This window comes from Delphinapterus leucas, chromosome 6 (genome assembly GCF_059928025.1).
Source record: "Delphinapterus leucas isolate spDelLeu-1000000601 "Yukka" chromosome 6, BTC_Dleu_Yukka2, whole genome shotgun sequence".
Classification (NCBI taxonomy): Eukaryota; Metazoa; Chordata; class Mammalia; order Artiodactyla; family Monodontidae; genus Delphinapterus; species Delphinapterus leucas.
Genome location: NC_143134.1, coordinates 73,405,466 through 73,426,075, shown reverse-complemented (window position 1 = coordinate 73,426,075; position 20,610 = coordinate 73,405,466). Strand labels below are relative to the sequence as shown.

The 20,610-nt window shown below is 44.4% G+C and overlaps 1 protein-coding gene across 2 annotated transcripts in view; it reads left to right on the top strand.

Moving 5' to 3' along the window:
• Positions 1–18,987, top strand: part of DMRT1 (doublesex and mab-3 related transcription factor 1) — a 127,875-nt gene extending 108,888 nt beyond the window's left edge. For both annotated transcript variants that reach the window (XM_089913270.1, XM_089913269.1), the window contains exon 5: positions 17,880–18,987. In XM_089913270.1, the coding sequence (XP_089769396.1) occupies positions 17,880–18,034 (155 nt within the window). In that variant the 3' untranslated portion in view covers positions 18,035–18,987. The remainder of the gene's footprint in view (positions 1–17,879) is intronic.
• The last annotated feature ends 1,623 nt before the right edge of the window (positions 18,988–20,610 follow it).

Sequence of the window (20,610 nt, the reverse complement as noted above, 5' to 3'; positions counted from 1 at the left end):
TCACAGGGGTCGCAAGACAAGCCCCTCCAGTGTAGTCCATCCTCCCTAACAGCCAACTTGGGCTGAATCCCAGTCAGTCTCCCTATAAAAACAACGGCTCATATGCACAAGCAGAGGTGCTTGGAAAGACTAACAGTTTTCATCTCTTGTAGCTGAGTTCTCCTTACTAGAGGATCTCGTCTTGGAGAAAACAGACCAAAAAACAGGAGAAGGCAATTCTGCCTGCTTTCTTGTTGACATAGCGTGGGGGACAGTTATATTTCCACTGCTGTCTCCTTTGTAAGAAAAGTTGAAGATGTGTCCTCTGTCTGTAATAGGCGTGTGTCCAGGTCTGCGAGGTCGTATTGGGCAATAGTTCAGATTCACACAAAAAAGCAGTGATTGACACTCTTCTAAGGACTGGATTCATAGACTGAGCCAATCGAGATATCAAATAAATTATAGTGTTAGGAAATTCATTGTGAAAAGTTAGCTAATGATCAGATTTCAGCCAAGTCTCCCAGCAAACTCAGCGATTGATGTGAGGCAGAGGCTGTCACATGTCACCGGAAGGTCCTCTTCTGTATCAGCACAGAGACGGAGGAGGTGAACCTCCTGTTCAGTGGCTGAATCCCAGTGACTGGGAAAAGCTTAGTACATCATTGACAGAGAGAATGTTAATGTCTCCACTAGGGAAGAAAGGTCTCCATATCTTCAGGAGTAATCACTTGATACTGAATTAGTTCTGTGTTGTATTTGATTAATTCTGACTTTAAGTAGGCACTTAAGCCTTTAGAGCTTAAAAGAAATGGAGATTTCAGAAGTCGTTAACACAAAGAATTTTAGTTCTGAGAGAGCAGTTTGAAGCCACTGAGCTCAACCCCCTCGCTTTATAGATGTGGAAACTGAGGCCCCAAACATGACTCGCCCAAGGGACTGTATAGTTTTACAAATTCCGTAGAATCCAGGAGTGTATTACTGACTGCTAGCCGTCCCGACGCTCTGGTTTTAGATTTGAGCCTGAACTGGACTGTGTTAGCTTTGCTGATGGATAGGTTTTCCCGCTGGTGGCCCCAGTCAGGCCCTGTGGCGTTTCTGTTAGATGTATCAGGAGCCCTTGATACTGCTGACCGGGAGGTGCTGGAGCTTGCTGGGGTGACTGGTTCATTTTTCACTGTCTCTATCCTGCCTTCATGGAAGGTCATAGGAGGTGGAATTGGGTAATTACTTATCTACTCTGAAAACTCTCCTGTATGGATCGGCCCAGAATTCAGCCCTCATGTGCCCCTTTGTGCTTAGTGAACGTGAGGCCTATGGGAAGGATCCACCTTGGAGCCCACCTACACCCTGCTGTCCTTCCTCCAGGTGTGCACTTTGCTGAACTCGTCATCATTATCTTAAATCAGATGAAGGGAAAAGTAACACTTTTATATTAGTAGGGGTCTTCTGTGCCCCTTTCTTCTCCTCAGGCCAATGTAACTTGGGAAAAATAAGACCCCCTTTTTAAAAAAACGTTTATTTATTTATTTATTTGGCCACGTCGGGTCTTAGTTGCGGCACATGGGATCTTCATTGCGGCATTGGGATCTTTCAGTTGTGGCATGCGGGATCTTTAGTTGCAGCATGCGGGATCTGGTTCCCTGACCAGACACCGAACCTGGGCCCCCTGCCTTGGGAGCATGGAGTCTTAGCCACTGGACCACCAGGGAAGTCCCTAAGACCCCTTTTTTTGATATCACTCTTTTTGATACCTTGGTGTCTGGTTGCTCTCAGATTCCCAGATCCTATGGTTCTGTTTCCGACTCTCCTAGCAGAGGCCTGGGGGTCTTGGTAGAAGTCAGCATCCCCCCACGGCCCCTGGCAGCCTCCCTGCTGGCCCAGGAGAGACCATCCCTCCTCTGTGCTCTGCTGTTTCGGAGCTCAGAAGGCTCTGCAACAGGGGGTCGCCTTTGAAGAGGCTGCAGGGTTCTCCCAAGTGTCTCCTACTTTACTTTCTGAAACACCTGATAGGCAGCAAATGGATACCTTTCCCCAGCCCTTCACTCCACCGAATTACATGTTGGGTCCCTGAAATCTCTTTTGCTCGGAAAGTAGATTGAAAAGATGTGGGAGTTGGGACCCCCTGGGTAGCTGCTTTCCTGGATTCATTTTCAAAAGGCAAACCTGCAGCTCAGGTGATGCTTGGGCTTCAAAACTGTCTTCTTCAGCAAAATCATGGCTTTCTGGAGGGGAGCTTGGGCAGCAACTTTGTGAATATGAAGAAGCGGAGGGCTCATGGCAGAGGGCTCTCTGGGTCGTGTCAGCAGAGTAGGCTGCGTGAGAAATCAAACCGGCAAACCCATCGTAATGTACCGCGGCATTGTGGTGGACGGTCCCAGGTTCAAGTCCTGAGTACAGAGTCTGGCTCTGACTGTCAGCACTTGTGTGACCTTGGATGTGAATCACCCTCTCTGAGCCTCAATTTTTTTAATTTGCCAAATGAGGATATTAATGCCCACCTCCCCAAAGGGTTTTTGTGGAGATGATAAGTACAATGCCTGGAACATGATAGGGGCTCAGTGAATGATAGCGATGATTATTAATAATTATGCTAATAAATAATGTGGGCTGAACCTCATTTCACAGGCCTGCTTACCTAAGTCAGCACTTAGCAGCTCCTGCTGGGGCCGGTAGTCCATCCTTCCTAAGGAGTCCTGTTTCATTGCCCCAGGGTCTGCCAGCCTGCACTCAATAAAGAAAGCAGTTTACTCCTACAGTGCAGGAGCAGAGAGCTGTGCTCCCGGCGGTGGCCTGTTTTCTTTGATTTCCTTTTATCCTTGCTTTCTGTCTTTTATATCACTTTTTATTACTATGAAAACAGTACATGTTTATTAAAGCAAATGAAAACCTGTGATACCTGATAGTCTGTTTTTTCACAAAAGGTTCTAAGGACTTTTTAAATAAATGGATGACCTTGGTTTAGCACTATAAAAAATTTCCCCCTTAACTACCAACCACATTCATTAGCTAATGCTAATGTTTGTGTCTTTTGTTTTTCTCACAATTTTATCTGGTTCAGTGTCACAAATAGCAATATTTCCCAACGAAAATAATTAGAAGTTCATTTTATTCTCTGCTCTGACACATACAATCCTGGAGCCTCATTGAAGCACTAGAAAACATGAGACTTACTGTTAGCCAAAAATAACTGTCTTATGATGTCAGTTCTTTAAATACCAGTCGTTTTCTGGTTAGCCACCGGACTACATTCTAATTAAGCTCCTGGAAAGCAAGTGGAGGGGAAGCTGATTATCAGCTTGAGATTCTCATACTGGTAGATACTTTGAAAGGCTGTGACACCATTCTAGGGTGGGGATGCAGACCAGGCTGGGACCAGAACCTTACTCAGCAGGGATGCGTCTTTTCCCTAAATTATGGAAACCTGACATAGTAAAAGTAAAACTCTAGGATCCACCCACTTAATAGCAGTACCTTCTGTATGCTGAGTGGTATAGGCAACACTTTAGAAATTTGCTCTGCCCCAAAAGGTGACATCTCTGCAATGTCTAGAAGCCACCGCTTTGAAATGAGGATACCAACAGGAGGTTAGAGCCCAAAGCCTGAGTTCACCTCTTGAGTGAAGTAGTTTAACCGGATGCCTTTCATCAAGAGTAAACTCTTGAGAGAGTAAGCAGTAAACTGAGAGACAAGAACTGTGTCTGGAGGGGTTGGGGGGAGGGGTAAGGTGTCATTTGGCAGAGAGGAGACCAGGGGAGAGGATCAGGGAGCACCGGATACCTAAGAACAGAAAAGAAGTGCACAGAGGTGAGGGAGGCGCAAAGGGTCAGGTAAAAGGGTAACTGAGAAACAATTCACCTTCCTCCTGATTTTGGTTCAGATGGTGCCTGGTGTACCTGTGAAGTACTTAACTGCTCCCTTATTATGGAAAGGGAAAAGCAGAGGAAGGAATAGTGTTGACTGAATATATTTTAGCTGTAATGACTACAGCCCTTAACATTATTGTTTTCCATGAACGAATGTCCAGAACTGAGGTGTATAGTGTTCAGTTATTGCCCACAGTCACATCACCAGTAAGAATCTGCTCCCAGGTGTCTCTGGTTACAGGTGTCCCTGGTTTTTTCCCTATGAGAACAGAGACTTGTTTTATTCATGGCTGTATTCGCTTCATCTACGATAGCGCTGGGCACAGAGCAGATGCTCAAGACATATTCCATGAATTAAGTAACCAGTTGGCACCACACTGCCTTCTTTAATGGTTGAGAAGAGTGTTAAGACATAAAGAGGACCAGCAGTAGTCACTGTGTTCCTGGGTGCTCAGCTCCCTAAGAGGTCTCTTCCAACACCTTGAATATGAAACAAAGCATGTTCTGAAACTTATGCTTTAAAAATTACGGTGTAATCAAAAGGCTAGGCAGCACATAAACTTGACAGTTGATGTAATTTAAATTATGTTTCTGATCCCCAGGAAGCCTGCAGATAACTGTGGAAAGCATTTCCACATGTAAATTTGTCACTTTTCAGATGAGCTGGTGCCTTCTGAAACAAGCAGATTCCTTGAGCTTGAAGGAGCAGAGGTCGCCATTTGGTACTTGATTGCCCTTTGCTCTAAGCTTTGAGGGCGGCCAATAATGCTATGAGTGCCGGACTTTCGCTCTTGTTTTCAAATTAAAGATTTAATTACAGTCTTCACTGAAGATGAACCAAGTGTGAAAATACCTGATCTACTTGGAATGTGGGATCGAGGAGGAGTGTGTGGGTTGGAATCAGTGCCTGGGCTCTTAACTGCTTTCAACAGTAGCACTAAGGGTGCAATCAATTATGTTGTGGCCAAATGCTGGCCTGTTGGTTAGTCAGAGTCAGTGAAATTTATATTCTTCTTTATCATTTTTTTAAAGCTGAAAGGTTTTTTTCTTAGTAGTTACTCTGATAGACTACAGACTTAAATCTGCAAGACTTCAAAGGTTTGAAAGATATGCATCTTTGAAATTTGTGGAGACTTGGCTTTGTAGATCAGTACATGGTCATTTTGTATTAATGTTTCAGGTGTGCTTGAGAAGAATGTGGATTGGCTTATTGTTGGGGCCAGAGTTCTATGTCCATCTGTAGAATCAACCTTATTTATTGTGCTGTCACATCTTCAGTCAGTCAGTCATCAACCAATCAACAATAATGAAAGCCATCTATGCAAAAATCTGTCCAACGACACCATATTACCTATTTTTGTTTAAGGTCGCAGTTTTATAAGCTTCTTTTGTTCTGGAGAAAAAAATGTCTGTATACTGTTCAGTCTTCCAGCTTCTGTCCTTCTGGTATTTCTGTTAGTGTCCAGAGTGAAGTTACATCCATCCAAGGACTGGGTTTAAGGATAGATTCATGAGGTCACATTAACTTGCCATCACTGAACAATGATCTCTTTTGCATAAATGAATTTTCCAAACAACTCATAATTCCTCCCGTGACTGCCAAAGTTCTCTGCCTCCCACTCTCTGATGACAGACGTTTACAAAATGGATTCCCTTCTTTCTCGCCTTCAGTATGCTGAACCTTTCTTGAGGGTTCAGGTTCATTGTCACAGAGATCTATTTTTGTACTCTCAGCTCTTCAGAAGTCTCCATAGGTGTTTATTTATTTATTTATTTATTTATTTATTTTTTTTTTTTGCGGTACGCGGGCCTCTCACTGCTGTGGCCCCTCCCGTCGCGGAGCACAGCCTCCGGACGCGCAGGCTCAGCGGCCATGGCTCACGGGCCCAGCCGCTCCACGGCATGTGGGATCCTCCCGGGCCGGGGCACGAACCCGTGTCCCCTGCATCGGCAGGCGGACTCTCAACCACTGCGCCACCAGGGAAGCCCCATAGGTGTTTATTTAGAAAGAAACATCTTGTTAGAGATATGCTTCTGGAAGAATAACTAACTGGCCATACTGGGATAAATTAAGATGAAGTAGAAAAGACTGGACAGGGCAACCAGATGCTAGCAGATGAGGGTAACCAGAAGGGAGGGAGATGCAGGAGGGCTCTGTGCAGTTCAAGAGAGCGGGACAGAGCAGTGGCTTAGGTTGGGGGGTGGGTCTGAGAGAGCCTGAGCTGCAGGTGATGTGGGCATGCTCAGGACCCAAGAGAGGAGAAGATGGTGGGTTCAGTTCTAAACAGGTGAGGTTCCATTGCAGGAAACTCATCCAGGTGGAGATGTTCAGCCAATATTTCATATACAGAAGTGGTTCTCAGTGAGAACTCGGGGCAAGAGAGAGGAATCGTGAAGTCATTTGCAAGGAGGTGATGTTTAAAGCTTATGTGGATGAGAGGACCAAGTGGAGTAGTTTGGAGAGTCTGTGTTTAGGGCTGGTGTTGGGGAAGGATGGTCCAGGGGGGCAGAAAGCCTGGAGGGCAGCTGAGGGGGATGAAGGGGAGAGGACATGTTAGGTGTCAGTGCTTTTGAGCAAAGAGGGAAAGACTGCAACAGGCCATTGGCTTTGGGGACCATCAGGCTATGGGTGACCTTGAGAAAGCTTTTCTGGGAGTGAAACAGCTACCAGTTTGCCGGGCATAACCCAGTGAGGAGTGGGCAGTGGGCCAGTTCTTCAGTTAAGTTTGGTGATGATAAAACAGAGACTGGGTGGTAGGTCAGGGTTGGGGAAGAGAGGACGCAATGCAGGAAAGGATTAGTGTAAAAGGATCAAAAGACAAAATCCCACACCTCACACCCCTTAGGATGGCTGTTATTAAAAAACAAACAAACAAACAAAAACCCCAGAAAATAACCAGTGTTGCTGAAGATGTGGAGAATCGGAACCCTTTTACATTGCTGGTGGGAATGTAAAATGGTGCCCCTGCTGTGGAGAACTGTATGGTGGTTCCTCAAAAACTTAAAAATAGAATTAACATATGATCCAGCAATTCCACTTCCGGGTATACACACAAAAAAAGCGAAAAGAGGGACTTGAACAGATATTTGAACACCAGGGTTCATAACCAGCATCATCCACAAGAGCCAAAAGGCAGACACAACCCATATGTCCACTGATAAATGCCTGAGTAAACAAAATGTGGGCTGTACTTAGAATGAAATGTTATTCAGCCTGAAGAAGGAGTGAAGTTTTGCCACATGCTGCAACATGGATGAACCTTGGAGACATTATGCTAAGTGTAATAAACCAGTCACAGAAAGACAAATACTGTATGCTTCCACTTTATATGAGGTACCTAGAGTAGTCAGCTTCATAGAACCAGAAAGTAAAAGGGTGGTTACCAGGGGCCGGGCAGAGGGAATGGGGGGAGTTATTGTTTAATAGGTTTGGAAAGGTGACAAAGTTCCGGAGATGGTTGGGTAGTTTCGGTTGCACAACATCGTGAATATATTTAATACTGCTGAACTGTACACTTCACAGTGGTTAAAATGGTAAATTTTACATTATGTGTATTTTACCACAATAAAAAAAAGTTTCCTTAAGCAGAAAACAAAATCCTGAAAGGAGACCAATTTTTTTGACCATTGGGAGGAAGAATTAAATGAAAGTTGTCTTATACTTTGATAAATACCTGCCAGTGTTGGTTTCCTTCATTTAGTTCAGAACTGAGCTTGGTTGACCAGCACCAGCAGGTCCTGCCCAGAAGCTTCTCGCCCAGAGAGAACATGGGTTGTTCTGAGAAGTCCCTAAAAGAAGGCTACAGTTAAGTTTAGTTTCAGACAGGATGTAGTTGGGGGGGGAAGAAGGAAAATCTTTTCTTGAAAGCAAACTAAAATACTTGTCAAGACGTGAGGTCTTCTCTCCTGAAACAATTAAAAAATATCATAAACCCCTGGAGAGGGGAGGGCACACTCACATTCCCTGAATGCCTTATATCACCCCCAGATTAAACCTCTTTAGCACTGAAGTCCTTTCTTGGGATCCAGTTGAACAGAAGGCATTTTAAACAAATAGAAAAATGTTTTACGAAAGACATATATGATTTGTTTTTTTAGCAGTTGGGGTCTTATGCAAAGTGTGTAAATACTCTTTAGGAAAAACATAGTTTGTGCTACTTTCTTGTTTCTCTTCACCCTTAACATGGGCCGTTCCAAAAGAGCGTATTCTTGAGCCTGTAATCTGAACTATCTTACCCACCCATGATGGCTGTGTTGTAATTAGGAGGTAAAACAACCTGTGTGACTGAGTAAGCATGTATTCTCCTGTCTGGAAATGCCTGGAATTTTCTATCCTGATTGATTTCATCTGGTATATGTTATTTAAATGTGTCCTGGTGTTTGCTTCCTTCTTCTGTACCAGAGAAAAATACTAATAATTACTCATTTTAAATTTCCTGTAACCCTAGTTAGCAAGAAAGAGAAGGAAAAGTTGGCATAGTATTAATAGCCAATACTGGTGGAGTTTTGCGTTTGATTTTTTTTTTTTTGAAGAAGGCGTCATCTCCTGATAGTAAAGGTAAAATAATTTACTGGACACAGTCTTCTACCCTGCTACTAGCATATCATTTGGGGCACAGTATTTCTTTTCAAATTATAAGCTGCAACTTTTACACAAGTTCTACTTGTGAAATGGCTTGTGAACTTTCTCTTTTATTCATTTCATTGCAAAGTATCTGAATATTTTTTTAACATCTTTATTGGAGTATAATTGCTTTACAGTGGTGTGTTAGTTTCTGCTTTATAACAAAGTGAAGCAGTTATACATATACATATGTTCCCATATCTCTTCCCTCTTGCGTCTCCCTCCCTCCCACCCTCCCTATCCCACCCCTCTAGGTGGGCACAAAGCACCGAGCTGATCTCCCTGTGCTATGCGGCTGCTTCCCACTAGCTATCTATTTTACGTTTGGTAGTGTATATATGTCCAAGCCACTCTCTCACTTTGTCACAGCTTACCCTTCCCCCTCCCCATATCCTCAAGTCCATGCTCTAGTAGGTCTGTGTCTTTATTCCCGTCCTGCCTCTAGGTTCTTCATAACCTTTTTTTTTTTTTAAGATTCCATATATATGTGTTAGCATACGGTATTTGTTTTTCTCTTTCTGACTTACTTCACTCTGTATGACAGACTCTAGGTCCATCCACCTCACTACCAATAACTCAATTTCATTTTTTTTTATGGCTGAGTAATATTCCATTGTATATATGTGTCACATCTTTATCCATTCACCTGTCGATGGACAGTTAGGTTGCTTCCATGAAAGAGTTCCTCAAAGCCATACGGCTGAAGCAGCACATCTTACATATTTTGTTAAGCAGCGTGTTTTATCAGAGATGGTGTAATTCCACAGTGAAAGGCTGACTGCAGGCTGGTGGATTAGCCGGAAACCGAGTTCATTTCAGGCCCCAGGTGAGAAAGCAGCTGCATTCCCTCTCCTCATGCCTGGCTCTCCTGGCAGTGGTGTTGACTCCAAAACTTTAATCTTTTTTCTTAGTCTTAACTAGAGTCCCATGAAGGTGGAGATTTTCATCACACATTACCCTTTAAGGTTGAAGCATCTGTGATTCTTTCTTCTCAGTGTGAAGGAAGCTCTCAGCAAAGCTACTTTAAAAATGTCTCTTGTTGCAAAATATCTGGACAGAGCCAACCTAGTTTCTAGGCTGGCGAATGCCGCGGCCTGCTTTGTGGGTTTGATTTCTTTTGTATCTGAGAAAACCGCTTTCCCAGAATCAAATGGGAACTCTCTTCCAGAGGTGACTTGTGGAGCCTCTTGTTAGCCTGGTCTGCCTTGGTTTCTGAGATGATCACACACCTGTTTAAACTCTGTTTTCAAATGCAGTTGCACCTGTGACCATCCAGCCGTGGTACCATATGTGGTTTGCGTTTCAGAGTCCCCAAGGAACGTGGTCCTGCGGGCTTGTCCAGAGCCAGGCTCTCTGGCTGAGGTCACGCCTCAGGGTGTGTTTGATGTGGCTTTTCTCCTTGTGTCGGTGCCCAGAGTCCTTCCAATAAACACAGACAAAATTAGACAAAGCCTTTGCACTTTAAAATCGTCAAAACTGGTTTTAGACTTGAGACTCTCTTTGCCAGTGTGTGGGTTAGCCCTGTTTTGTGGTGGCAGCATGTCTTGTGAAGACCACATTCCATGGGCTTTCTCACTCCCCTATCCATTATTAAGCACCTGCTGGGTACACTGCACCGTGCTAGGTAGTGTACAGTAGATGTTCTTGGCCGAATTTCAGTTTACCAGGTGTTAGTGTTTTATCTAATAGACTTTCTGTTTCTTTCTCGAGGAGGTTCCCCTTGCTCTGCTGGTTTAGCCAAGTCCCTTCCCCTTTGGCCCGGCCTCAGGTAATGTCATGTGTACCTGAAGTCCCGGGAGAAAACACAATATAACAGGCTTGGGTTTCAGTTCGGAATTCATCTTTACTTTTAGCCTTCTGCTGTGTAAAGAAGGACGAATAAAGTAAAACTCACCTTTCTCTGAACACTGAAATTGAAATTTGTCTGAAAACATTCAGGGAGGTTTGAGCTGTGTTGACGCTAACTCTTTTTTTTTTTTCTTTCCCAACCAGTGTTTAATAAAAGTCTTACTAATTTCTTGGTCCTGTCTTAGGCAGTGGAGGACACTCCTTCCTTAGGGAAGTGCACAGACTCAGGCCAGGGGAGAGGAGTCTTCACGTTTACAAATGATTTTGTCATTTATCATCTCTTCTATCCTCGGAGCAACTTTATGAAATGCATCATTATTACCTTCTTTTACAGTGAAAGAAATTGATGCTCAGAGGTGTTTACTGAGGTGCCATGTCTGACGGCAGAGCTCATGGTCTTTCCACACTTGTTCTCAGGTGGCCACTGTTGGGAGCTGGGCCCGGGAGCAGGACCCCCTCAGCCTTCCTGCCCTTGTCAGTACACATATGTGGTGGGAAAATGGTCTGCCTCTTCAGAGAGGAGAAGGTGGACCAGAGATGACAAGCACTCAAGAAAGACTAAGCAGGGCAGGATGAGTATAGATGGGGGCAGCTGAGGGGAGTGATGCTAGGAATAGAGCTCAATTCGGACCACATCCAGTGCTGAGGTGCTGTGTCTGTGGGACACACATGTGGGTGACCAAATGGTACAGCTGTGTACAATGGTAGTGTGGGCTTTTCAGATGCATCGGGCTTAATGGGGCCCCAAAGCTCTGTGTGGAACCATCCTAAGTGCTGTACTGTGTCCCCATTGTACAGCTGAGGAGATAGAGGCATGGAGAGGGTAAGGCACTTGCCCAAGGTCTTCGGATAGTAAGAGAGGGTCTTCTGGCAACACCCATACTCCTTGCCCTAGCCCTGCTTTGTCGCCTTGTGACTGAAGGTCAGCTTCTGGTACCCCAGCAAGCCTCATCCCATCAGGGCTCCAGGTACCCAATAGTTGTAGATTAGGAACAATGAGACCCCTACTTCTTTGGGGACATTGAAGCCTGTACCTAGTACTTCCCAGAGTTTTCAACCTTTAGGACAAACTTAGGCTCAAAAGGAAGATTCTTCCTGCTTTCAAATACTGCTGCCTGAAGGAATGGTTGGCTTGATCATTGGATAACAACACTATTTTTGGTCTGGTATGTCCAGAGGTATTCTGCTGCTTCATTTTGATTGGACACCTCTTCTCAAAAAATGAAAAAGCCAGAGCTTATGTAACGAGGGACCTGTTGTCCAAATGAGGACCAGGTCATTTGCCTCCTAGATTTGACACTCTGGCTGTCATGTAGGCCCCAAGTGAAGTAAAATGTGTATCCCTGGTTCCTGGCTCTCTCAAGGCACATTATGTGTGGCCTGGAGGGAACAGATCTTGTACTAAATACCGACTGGATTCTGGCACCTTCAAAGGCAAGGATCTTCTAACGTGAAGACACTGAAATTGAAGACAAAGGAAGTAAAGAAACTACTATGTACTCAGTGATGATCACAGTGACCTGTTGTTAGCCTCATTTTACAGATGAGGAAACTGGTGTTTAAGTTCATTGCCCAGGTAGTTTAGGGGATTTCTTCAAGGTCGGTGTTGTGGTTATTTCAGTGATGAGGAAAATAGAGCAGAATTAGTCAGTGTGAGGATTTATCTCAGAATGTTGTCATGAAAGCGAAGAAAAGGCCACACTATGTTTAGGTTTTGTTACTGAGTATATTTTGGTTAAAACACAGTGAATTAGAGGATCTTTGAATCTGTGGATTGTGTGTTTCATCCAGTGCTGCCTTCATGGATGACACACGTCAGCTGAGCCAGTCATAATGAATTACCCGTCACATACGCACTTGCTCAGTTCAGAAGGAGTGCAAGAAGAAATATCAGTGAGAAAAGGCTCCACAGCTCACGGTGCCACTTTGGGCGTGAGGGAGCACCCAGGAGCATTACCACTGCCAGTAGACAAGAGGGTTCTGGGGAGGTGAGGATTGACGACATGCTCAGGGTGTGAGTCCCTGCCAGGGTAGGGCCGCTGTCACAGGCACATCACTTATTCACGTGCTTGCTTTGAGACTCGAGTAGTTTTGGGGACCCGCCCCCGCCCCCCATGGAATAAACAGGGAGTGTGGGATCCCAGCAGCTGCCCTGCCGTGGTCCAGAAGAATCTGTCGTGGAGGGTGGGGGTGGGGGGAAGAGGAGGAATGCCTGCACCCGAGGTAATCCTGCCTGCGTCCCAGGTGAGGTGGAAGGCTGAACGGGGTCCCTTCTCTTTTCCCTTTTTGTGTGCATTCTTCCCTTCGTGTGTCCATTGAACTCCATAGGTGGTAAGGTGGTAGGTGGGGTGCGTTATCCCCTCGTTCCTTGAGCAGCAGGGTAGCAGTCTGCAGTTCCAGCAGGGCCAGCCTGTGAGCCCCGGTCCTCACACTGTCTCCCAGGGGCTGCCAAAGGAAGCTTGATAGGCTGCTGTTTGTTTTGAGAATTAAGAAGTTCTAGTGTTATCTTGTGTTGTATCTGTGTTACACATGAAATTTAGAGAGAATGAGGCAGTGTTGATAGTGGTTAAATATGTGCTTTCTGTTATCGGTTCACCTTGTCTGTAAGATGGCTTTTCCTAGAGCTTGCCAAGGCTGTGGCAACAGGATCAAGGAGGAAGCACCGATCACGTGCCTCTTTCCATCCACAGGAGCTCTCCTTTATGATGGCTTGGCCACTTCTCCCTACACTGTGCACAGGGCTGAGCTGGCCCCTCTCAAAACTGCTGTTAGATTTTAGACTGGCAATTAAGGTAATGTTTTCAGGGAAAGCGTAATCCTAACCAGACTCTCTCTCTAGCCACTACTCTTTTGATTACACACAGGTGGAAAAAAACACATTTAATTGTTTCAAAGATTATTATATTTTTGGTAAATTTATAGTAAATGGGGGCGATTAATAAAGGGCTATTTTATTCTCAGCTTGTGGTTTCTAATTACATCAGTTACAGCTTAGCCTTCCTCTTCACTAGCGTGCAGGCATGGACTGGAAAAGAATGAGCTAATCCTTGATAGATCAGGTGGAATAAAGATCTCCATTCATATCTTTACCTTTTATCCCTTCTTCTGAGTGCCAAGAATTAATGCTGTTTGAAAGTACAAGCTGAACCTGCCAAGCTTCGGACAGCTAAGATAATCCTAGTTATTTTAAATGTTAGTGAGAAGGGTAGCAGTTCTACTCTGGAAAAGAGTCCTATTGTGAAACATCAGATATCTGCTAAGTGGTATTGATTGGACATGATTTTATTTCCAAACACTATGGTTATCATGAAGCGGAAGAATTCATTGTTTAAGACATTTTCATCAGACTCTTAGGCTTGCAAACTCGAGGAAACCAAAGAGACCTGTCAGTGTCTAGGTGAAGAGTTGCTAACAGTTGAAGAATGCCACTTCCATTTTTTATTTTTAAAATGGTTTCTTAGTGGGAGCTTAATAGTGTTTAACATCTAGAGGAAGAACAATTTTTTCTCAAGCATGAATATCCTGTTTCTCACATCACTGGAAGAGAATTGTTCGTTCCGGTCCACCGACTCCCAACAGATCATTCAAGTTAAAAGTCAGGGGTCTTTGCAGTGTCAAAAGATTTAGCAGTTAGATTGGGCTTTGTTTTGTTTTTTAGAGAGGTGGGCTTGGGGGGTGGGTGCAGTCTATAATATTTTCCAAAAAGAATATTGGTGGTTAGATGGCATCACTGAAATCATCTTTTTTTCCCCCTCAGCACTGGTAAGAGTGATTATGTGTAAGGTTTCTTTGTTTGTTTTAAAATAATAATAAAAGAAAGACCATTTAGCTGCTGTAGACAAATAGGCTAGTAGAGAGAAAACAGATACAGGGTTTGCTGGTTCAAACCAGGGTCAGCCTCAGAGGTTTACCCACCTTTCGTTGTAACAAGAAAAAAGATCAGATGGGCACTTTTTCCTTTTTTTTTTTTTCATTTTCTTGCTTTTAAATCTCTACTTCGGTCTCCAGGAGTCATTTCTTCCATTTCTGTAAATGCTGGGAGCCTAGTGATGATTACAGGGTAGCAAAATCCTGAATTGTCTGTTGCCTGTGAAAGCTTCCTGCCCCCCTCCCCAAACCCCACCCCCACCCCCCAGCGCCGGAGCAAAGCACTCACGTCTTCGCTCATGCAAATAGTGGTGTGTGGAGCATCGCCCGGCCAATTATTCTTTCTTTCTTTGGGTTTATTCCCCAGAGTGGAATTACCAGGTCAGAGGGTATGAACAGTTTTACGGTTCTTATTACATGTCACTAGGCTGCTGTCCAGAAAGATTGAACCAATTTCTAGTGCTACCAACAGCGTATCTTTCCCCACAGTCCCGTGGACAGTAGGCATTAGCATTTTTACAAAATAATGAAGAGGAACCTTTTGAGTTGAAATTAGCCCTTCTGCAGGGCTCATTAGAATCAACACGCAAAAAAAGAGAATTTTGGCTTTTTAATTTTTAATTGGTATAAAATGATTTAAAATGATCGGTTGTTATTCTTCCCCCCAGTAAAGTTTAATGAAGCTGCATTTAAATGAAGAGGGTACCTTCATCTTTAAGGATGATAGTAAAATAAATTTTGGACATTAGTCACTAAGATAAACACTAAATCTTTGATGCACTTGGAACTACTTTTATGAAGTGCTACACAAAATGAGTTAAACAGATACTGTCCCTAACTTCAGCATTCAGAGACAATGCTAAGCCTTTAACAAAAGTGAAATGAACATGGATTTAAATTTTGAGTGGAGAAAAGCTTTAAGAAATACAGGTATTTTGCAAAACAGGTTGAGTTCATTTATTTGGATCTTCTCTGGAGTGCAGTCATGCATTAAGTATGCTTGGAGCCTCCCTAGTCTATGCAGGTGACACCCTCTGCACATCTTCACACCCTCAGGTCAGAGGAACATTTTCCAAGAAAGTACCCACAAGGCAAGTGAGAGCAGAAGGGGGGCTCTCCCCAAGTCCTTTCTTTTGCAGAATTCCCGCCCCTTGCTTTTTCAGTCACAAGTCGGGCCGAATGGGGGAGGCAGGGTGTTTGTGGCTGGGGTGGGAGCATCCCTAGGTCAGCTGTTAACTGTAGGCAGAAGCTCAGAACATGTCTGGAGAACGCTTTGCCTATTCCTTTATAGCCTCTGCATTAAGTTGACAAGGGTCAGTTATTTTACCTCCTCAAACTAATACAGAGATTAGGACAGTTCAGTGGCCAGTGACTAAATGTGACACCCAAGGGTGGGGATGGTGCAGGGGTGAGAACAAGCCAGGAGGTGGGGCTGACCAATGTTGCACTGCCCTTGGCAGCTTCCACAGGGCCTCCTTTGTAAAAACGGGAGAACAATTCTCTCAGTGAATGGTTTGAGGGTTAAATTTACATACTCATTAAAGTAGGTGACATACAAGAAGTAGTAAATGTTCACTCCCTTCTCCATCTCTTCTGTACAGAGAACCTTCTGTCACTGGCTTGAGATGGGGATGAGGGTGGGCAGATTAACTCAGACTCTGGTTGGCCCTTAGTTGGCTCTCCATATCCTTGTATAGTCACAAGATGTCAGAGCAGAGTCTGCTCTCTGTGTAGATACAACATCCTTGGGCGTGTAACACAATTCATAAATTATCTTGGATTTGCAGGGAAATTTAAATCCATATAACAACTCAAATTTAGTAAGAAGCCTTAATGAACAGTGAGAAAATGAAAGCTTTAGGTTTTCTAGGTTCAAATTAGTACTCTTTTTGTTTAACTTAGTAAATCTAAACACATACTGCCAATATCAAAAGTAAATTGTGGGCTTCCCTGGTGGCGCAGTGGTTGGGCGTCCACCTGCCGATGCAGGGGACACGGGTTCGTGCCCTGGTCCGGGAAGATCCCACATGCCGCGGAGCGGCTGGGCCCGTGAGCCATGGCCGCTGGGCCTGCGCGTCCGGAGCCTGTGCTCCGCAACGGGAGAGGCCACCGCAGTGAGAGGCCCGCGTACTGGAAAAAAAAAAAAAAAGTAAATTGCTTGTCAGGAAATTACCTACACTCTTTTCCAAATTTTTTAACTTACTTTCAGAACATTCCTTTCCTAACTGGATATTGAGGTAGCTATCCCAAACTGTCCATCTGTCTGTCTGTCTGTCCATATGTCACATTAGAAGAACGGGGCTTTCTCAGATAATTTGGTCCAGTGGAGTGGTTAAAGATCCGCTTCTTAAATCCCAGCTCTGTTCTTTTATTTCTGTGTGGTTCCACTAGCTGCAGCAAACCTCGAAACCCGTAACAAGCGTAAATAGTGTTCTGTTGTAAAAAGGTCTCTTTTCAGCATGGTAATATACCTTATTAAATTCCAAACATAACAAGTATTGATGGCAAACACATCAGGACCCAGTACAGCTTCCACTATGATTTAGTTCTCTACAAATGACTTCAGCACTCAGCTCCCAATGCATTTTGCTAATTACATCATAGATTTCCCTATTGATGAACACAAGCTGAATTAACACAGGGGCACTAATGTACCCTTTCACCATTATTGTTGTACAAGAAGCCGTGGCAGATGCTGGCAGTTAGTTACACAAACATTAGTATTAACGATTGGCCATTTGGAATTGGTGACAAACTACTGCCCTGTGGAATCCTGAGGCTGAAACCAATCAGGAAGTTAATGAGGAGAGAAATTACCACTGCAGCTTCCCCTTAATTACATTCACACTAGGCAGGAAGGGAGTTCTGGGGGTGGATCTAAACTCAGCTAAGGTTAAGAAGGTCAGGGACCCTTTTGCTTAAATTTTGTATCTACTGTGGCTTGTAAGGTTGCAAAAATTGTTCAACACATTATTACTTTTGCATCCTTCATATTTAATGTCAGATTCCTAGTGGAGTTTTATGTTTATAGGTTTGCTGTTAAAACCTTTACCTGACTTCTGTTTTAGTGTTGTATAATTCAGTTTCTTTTAATTTTGGGATTTTTTTTAAGTTTCCTTCCCATTTACTGATTTTGACTTTTTAAAAGTTAGGTATGCTTTTTAAAAGGTATGTACACCTTCCCCCAAGTGTTTGTTTCCCTCTGTCCAAGAGAACTAACAGGAAAGTTGATAAGCTATCGCTTTCACTTGCTAGCTACTGAGAAACTAGGGTTACCTGTCAAATGGTGGAAATACATGGGTGGGGTCTTGCTTGGGGTAATTTGTCAGATGGATCATTTGACAAGACTCGTCAAACTATTAGCATCGTTTACATAAAGGGGTGGGGCTCAGTGAAGGGTGGAAATAGTATCCCCAAAGAGGGGGGAGAAGACTGTTTTTTGTTTTTAATGAACATAAAATTGAAACTCTGCTACTTAACTTGCCTCTTCAATTAAATAGATAATACTGTGCAGAAATACTATTTTTTATTCTAAAGAAGCACTGGGGATTTTAATGAGTGTCTATGAAAACACTTTCAACTCCGAATAGAAATTGCAGAGCGCCTTTTTCTTTGTTGGAACCTAATTGCACTGTGAATGTAGAAAGACTAGCCACTTTTAACGCACTCTTCTCCCTCTGTCTCTCCCCACTTCCCAGTATTCTCGCCACCCAGCAGTCAAGATTGTGGCTTGGTTTCCCTCTCCACCAGCTCTTCTGTTAGTAACGACAGCTCAAAGGGAGTGCTCGAATGTGAGTCTGCCTCGGAGCCCAGCAGTTTTGCGGTCACTCCCGTCATCGAGGACGACGAATAATCCGGCACCCCGATGCCTTTGGCCATTCACCTGGAGTGGCAGGTTTATTCCGTTTATACACAGGGTTTGTTGTTAACATTTTGCCTTGACTCACACCAACTTAACTGTTGAGAAGATGTTTGGTTTATACTCCTTAGAGCTTAGCCCAGAGGCTAGAAGACATTTGGAATAGTTTACTATCTGTGTCTACCGTCTGCACCAATTAAGTGCTTTGCTCACAAAGTTAAATATTAGTGTCCCTCATTTTTTTATGACACTGGTTTACATGTAGTTTTCAAGAAATACAATAATTCACTCAAGTAAAGCAGTACCTTTGCACCTAAATGTGTCAACTACTTTCAGTTTTAAAATGAAATCTTAGGTGCCTCAGATCTTTTTTTGAATTTTAGTATTTTAATAAAAGTGCTAAACCATAAATTTAGCCACGTTCCTGACTGGTGAGAAGAATAGAGTTAGTGATTATGTTAGAAATCTGCAGAAGGTTAAATAGAAATAGTGTGTGTGTTTGTGTTGCTGTTAGAAAAGCCTAGCCCCGACCCCATCCCCTCAAATCCAAAACGTGACTGAAACAGTCAGAAGGAAAAATTAATGACTTTAAGAATTGCTACCTTTTCTAAAGGGTAGTTTGAAAACAATACAATTTAAAGTAACCCTAGTAATGCAGAGTTCCTGAGTGTTGTTTCTAGAAAAATATAAGAGTTTGTGATGCACATTCTACTATTTAAAAAAATGGATGCAATCTAGATTATTTTGTAACCTTAGGTTGTAATCTGATTTGAAGATAAGTACATCTTTAAAAGTTACCATAGATTTCTGAGTTCATTTTTTGTTAAAAATTGCTAGTGGTGTACTTATGTAACAGAAGCCATCCTGAAATAAAACTAGTCTAAAAAAATTCATTGTTCTGTGTAGTTGCGGCTGTACCTGAAATAAAAATGTTATTGATGACTGAATTTTCTTGTGTGTATATTTGATGAGCGGTATTAAACAGGAAAAAAGAAATTACTTGTATTTTCTTCGCTCTGTGCTTTGAAAACATCTATTTGATTTCACCCCCATCTGTTGTAATCAATAACCTGACCATCTTGTTTTTTATTAAATGCACTTACTCTTAATTTCATCCACCAGTGGTTTTAGAGAGAATAATGTGGAGTTACCTATATAGGTTTGACATTATAAATCACTTCTTGGGGCTGAATCGTATAGCGGTATCGATTGATCCTGATATATCACAGAAATTTACTGTCACTTCTGTTTTCAATTAAAGATACAATCAGTCAGATAATGACTTAATTGGATTTTACAGAAGATTGAGTTTTATTGCCCAGTGCTTTACGAGTTTAGTTAAGGAAGATCATTTTATCACACTTGTCAGGCTGCTGCTACTGCAGCCGTGTGCCCTTCGGGGCGGCTGTAGCTGTAGGTATTGTGACGGCGACTCCGGAGGCTGCCGGGCGCGCCAGGAAGGACTGGGCCGCAGACTCGCCACCTTCAAGGCGTCAGTGGTGGCTTTTTGGAGATGAAGATTCCTTGCTCACCTGCGCACTCGCTGCCCACTGCCTAGGCCCCCTCTATTTCTTTGAATAATCCTGGCTTCTGCGGATCCAGGAGTCTTCCAGTTCCTACTGTTCCAAGATGACCCCAACACACTAATTTTGCCGGGTGTGTTTGATGGAGAAGCTCGGCACGCCCCTTCAACGGGTGTGTGTGCGTGTGTGCCCTCTCCCAGCACAGCTCCCTTCAGTGCCCCTGCGTTTCTGGAAAGCCAGGCGGAGCCCGGAAAAGCGCGCGTGTGTGCTCTCAGAGCCCTGACCGAGCACCCCCTGGGTCCCTGGTGAGCCCGGGCTCCAGTTTCGAAGGCCCTGCGCCTCCCGGCCTCCTACTGCGGCCCGGAGCTCCACTCTGGGCCGTCGGAGCCCTGGGAACCAGTCTTGTCTAGTGGGCCTCCTACGCCCCGAGGGTCCACTGCTTCTCCTGACGCCGAGTTTGGTTCTGAATTCGGGCGCCCGCCGCGCGGGGACTCTTACCGAAGATTCTGCCCAAGAAGGGCTACTCCCAGCGCGAGGACACAGACCCCAGGACCTCAACGGGCCCAGGCGGAGTTGAGGGTAGCTTCGGCTGCTTCTCTCTTCTCCGCCGAATGGCTCCGTTAAAGAGGGACCTGCGGTCTTCCTCCCGCGCCTGGTGGGGTGGAGTGGCCCTGCGACGCTCAGGTTTCCAACAGGAGGCTTATTCTTAACCGCTAGGGAGGAGAGCGCCAGGCAGGCCAGGCCCAAGCGGACTGCGTAAGGAACTTAAAATTCTGAACACAAGGAAGAGCACAGACAGCAAGTCTTGTCTGCTGAATGTTAACACCCGCGTTTGAGGGGCTATAAGTTTCTCAGCTCTGCGCCTTTGAACGGACACCTGTAACAAGGCCGCGTGCCCCTGCGGGCGGCACCCGCAGTGTGTGCGATGTGGAGTGCGCACCACAAGTGTGTGCAGGTGTGGGCGTGTCGGGCGCCCAGTGCTCGTCTCTTGCGGGCGCCGTGGCTCCGGCGCCGAGAGACCGAGGCGGGCTCGCCGGGTCTTCTCCC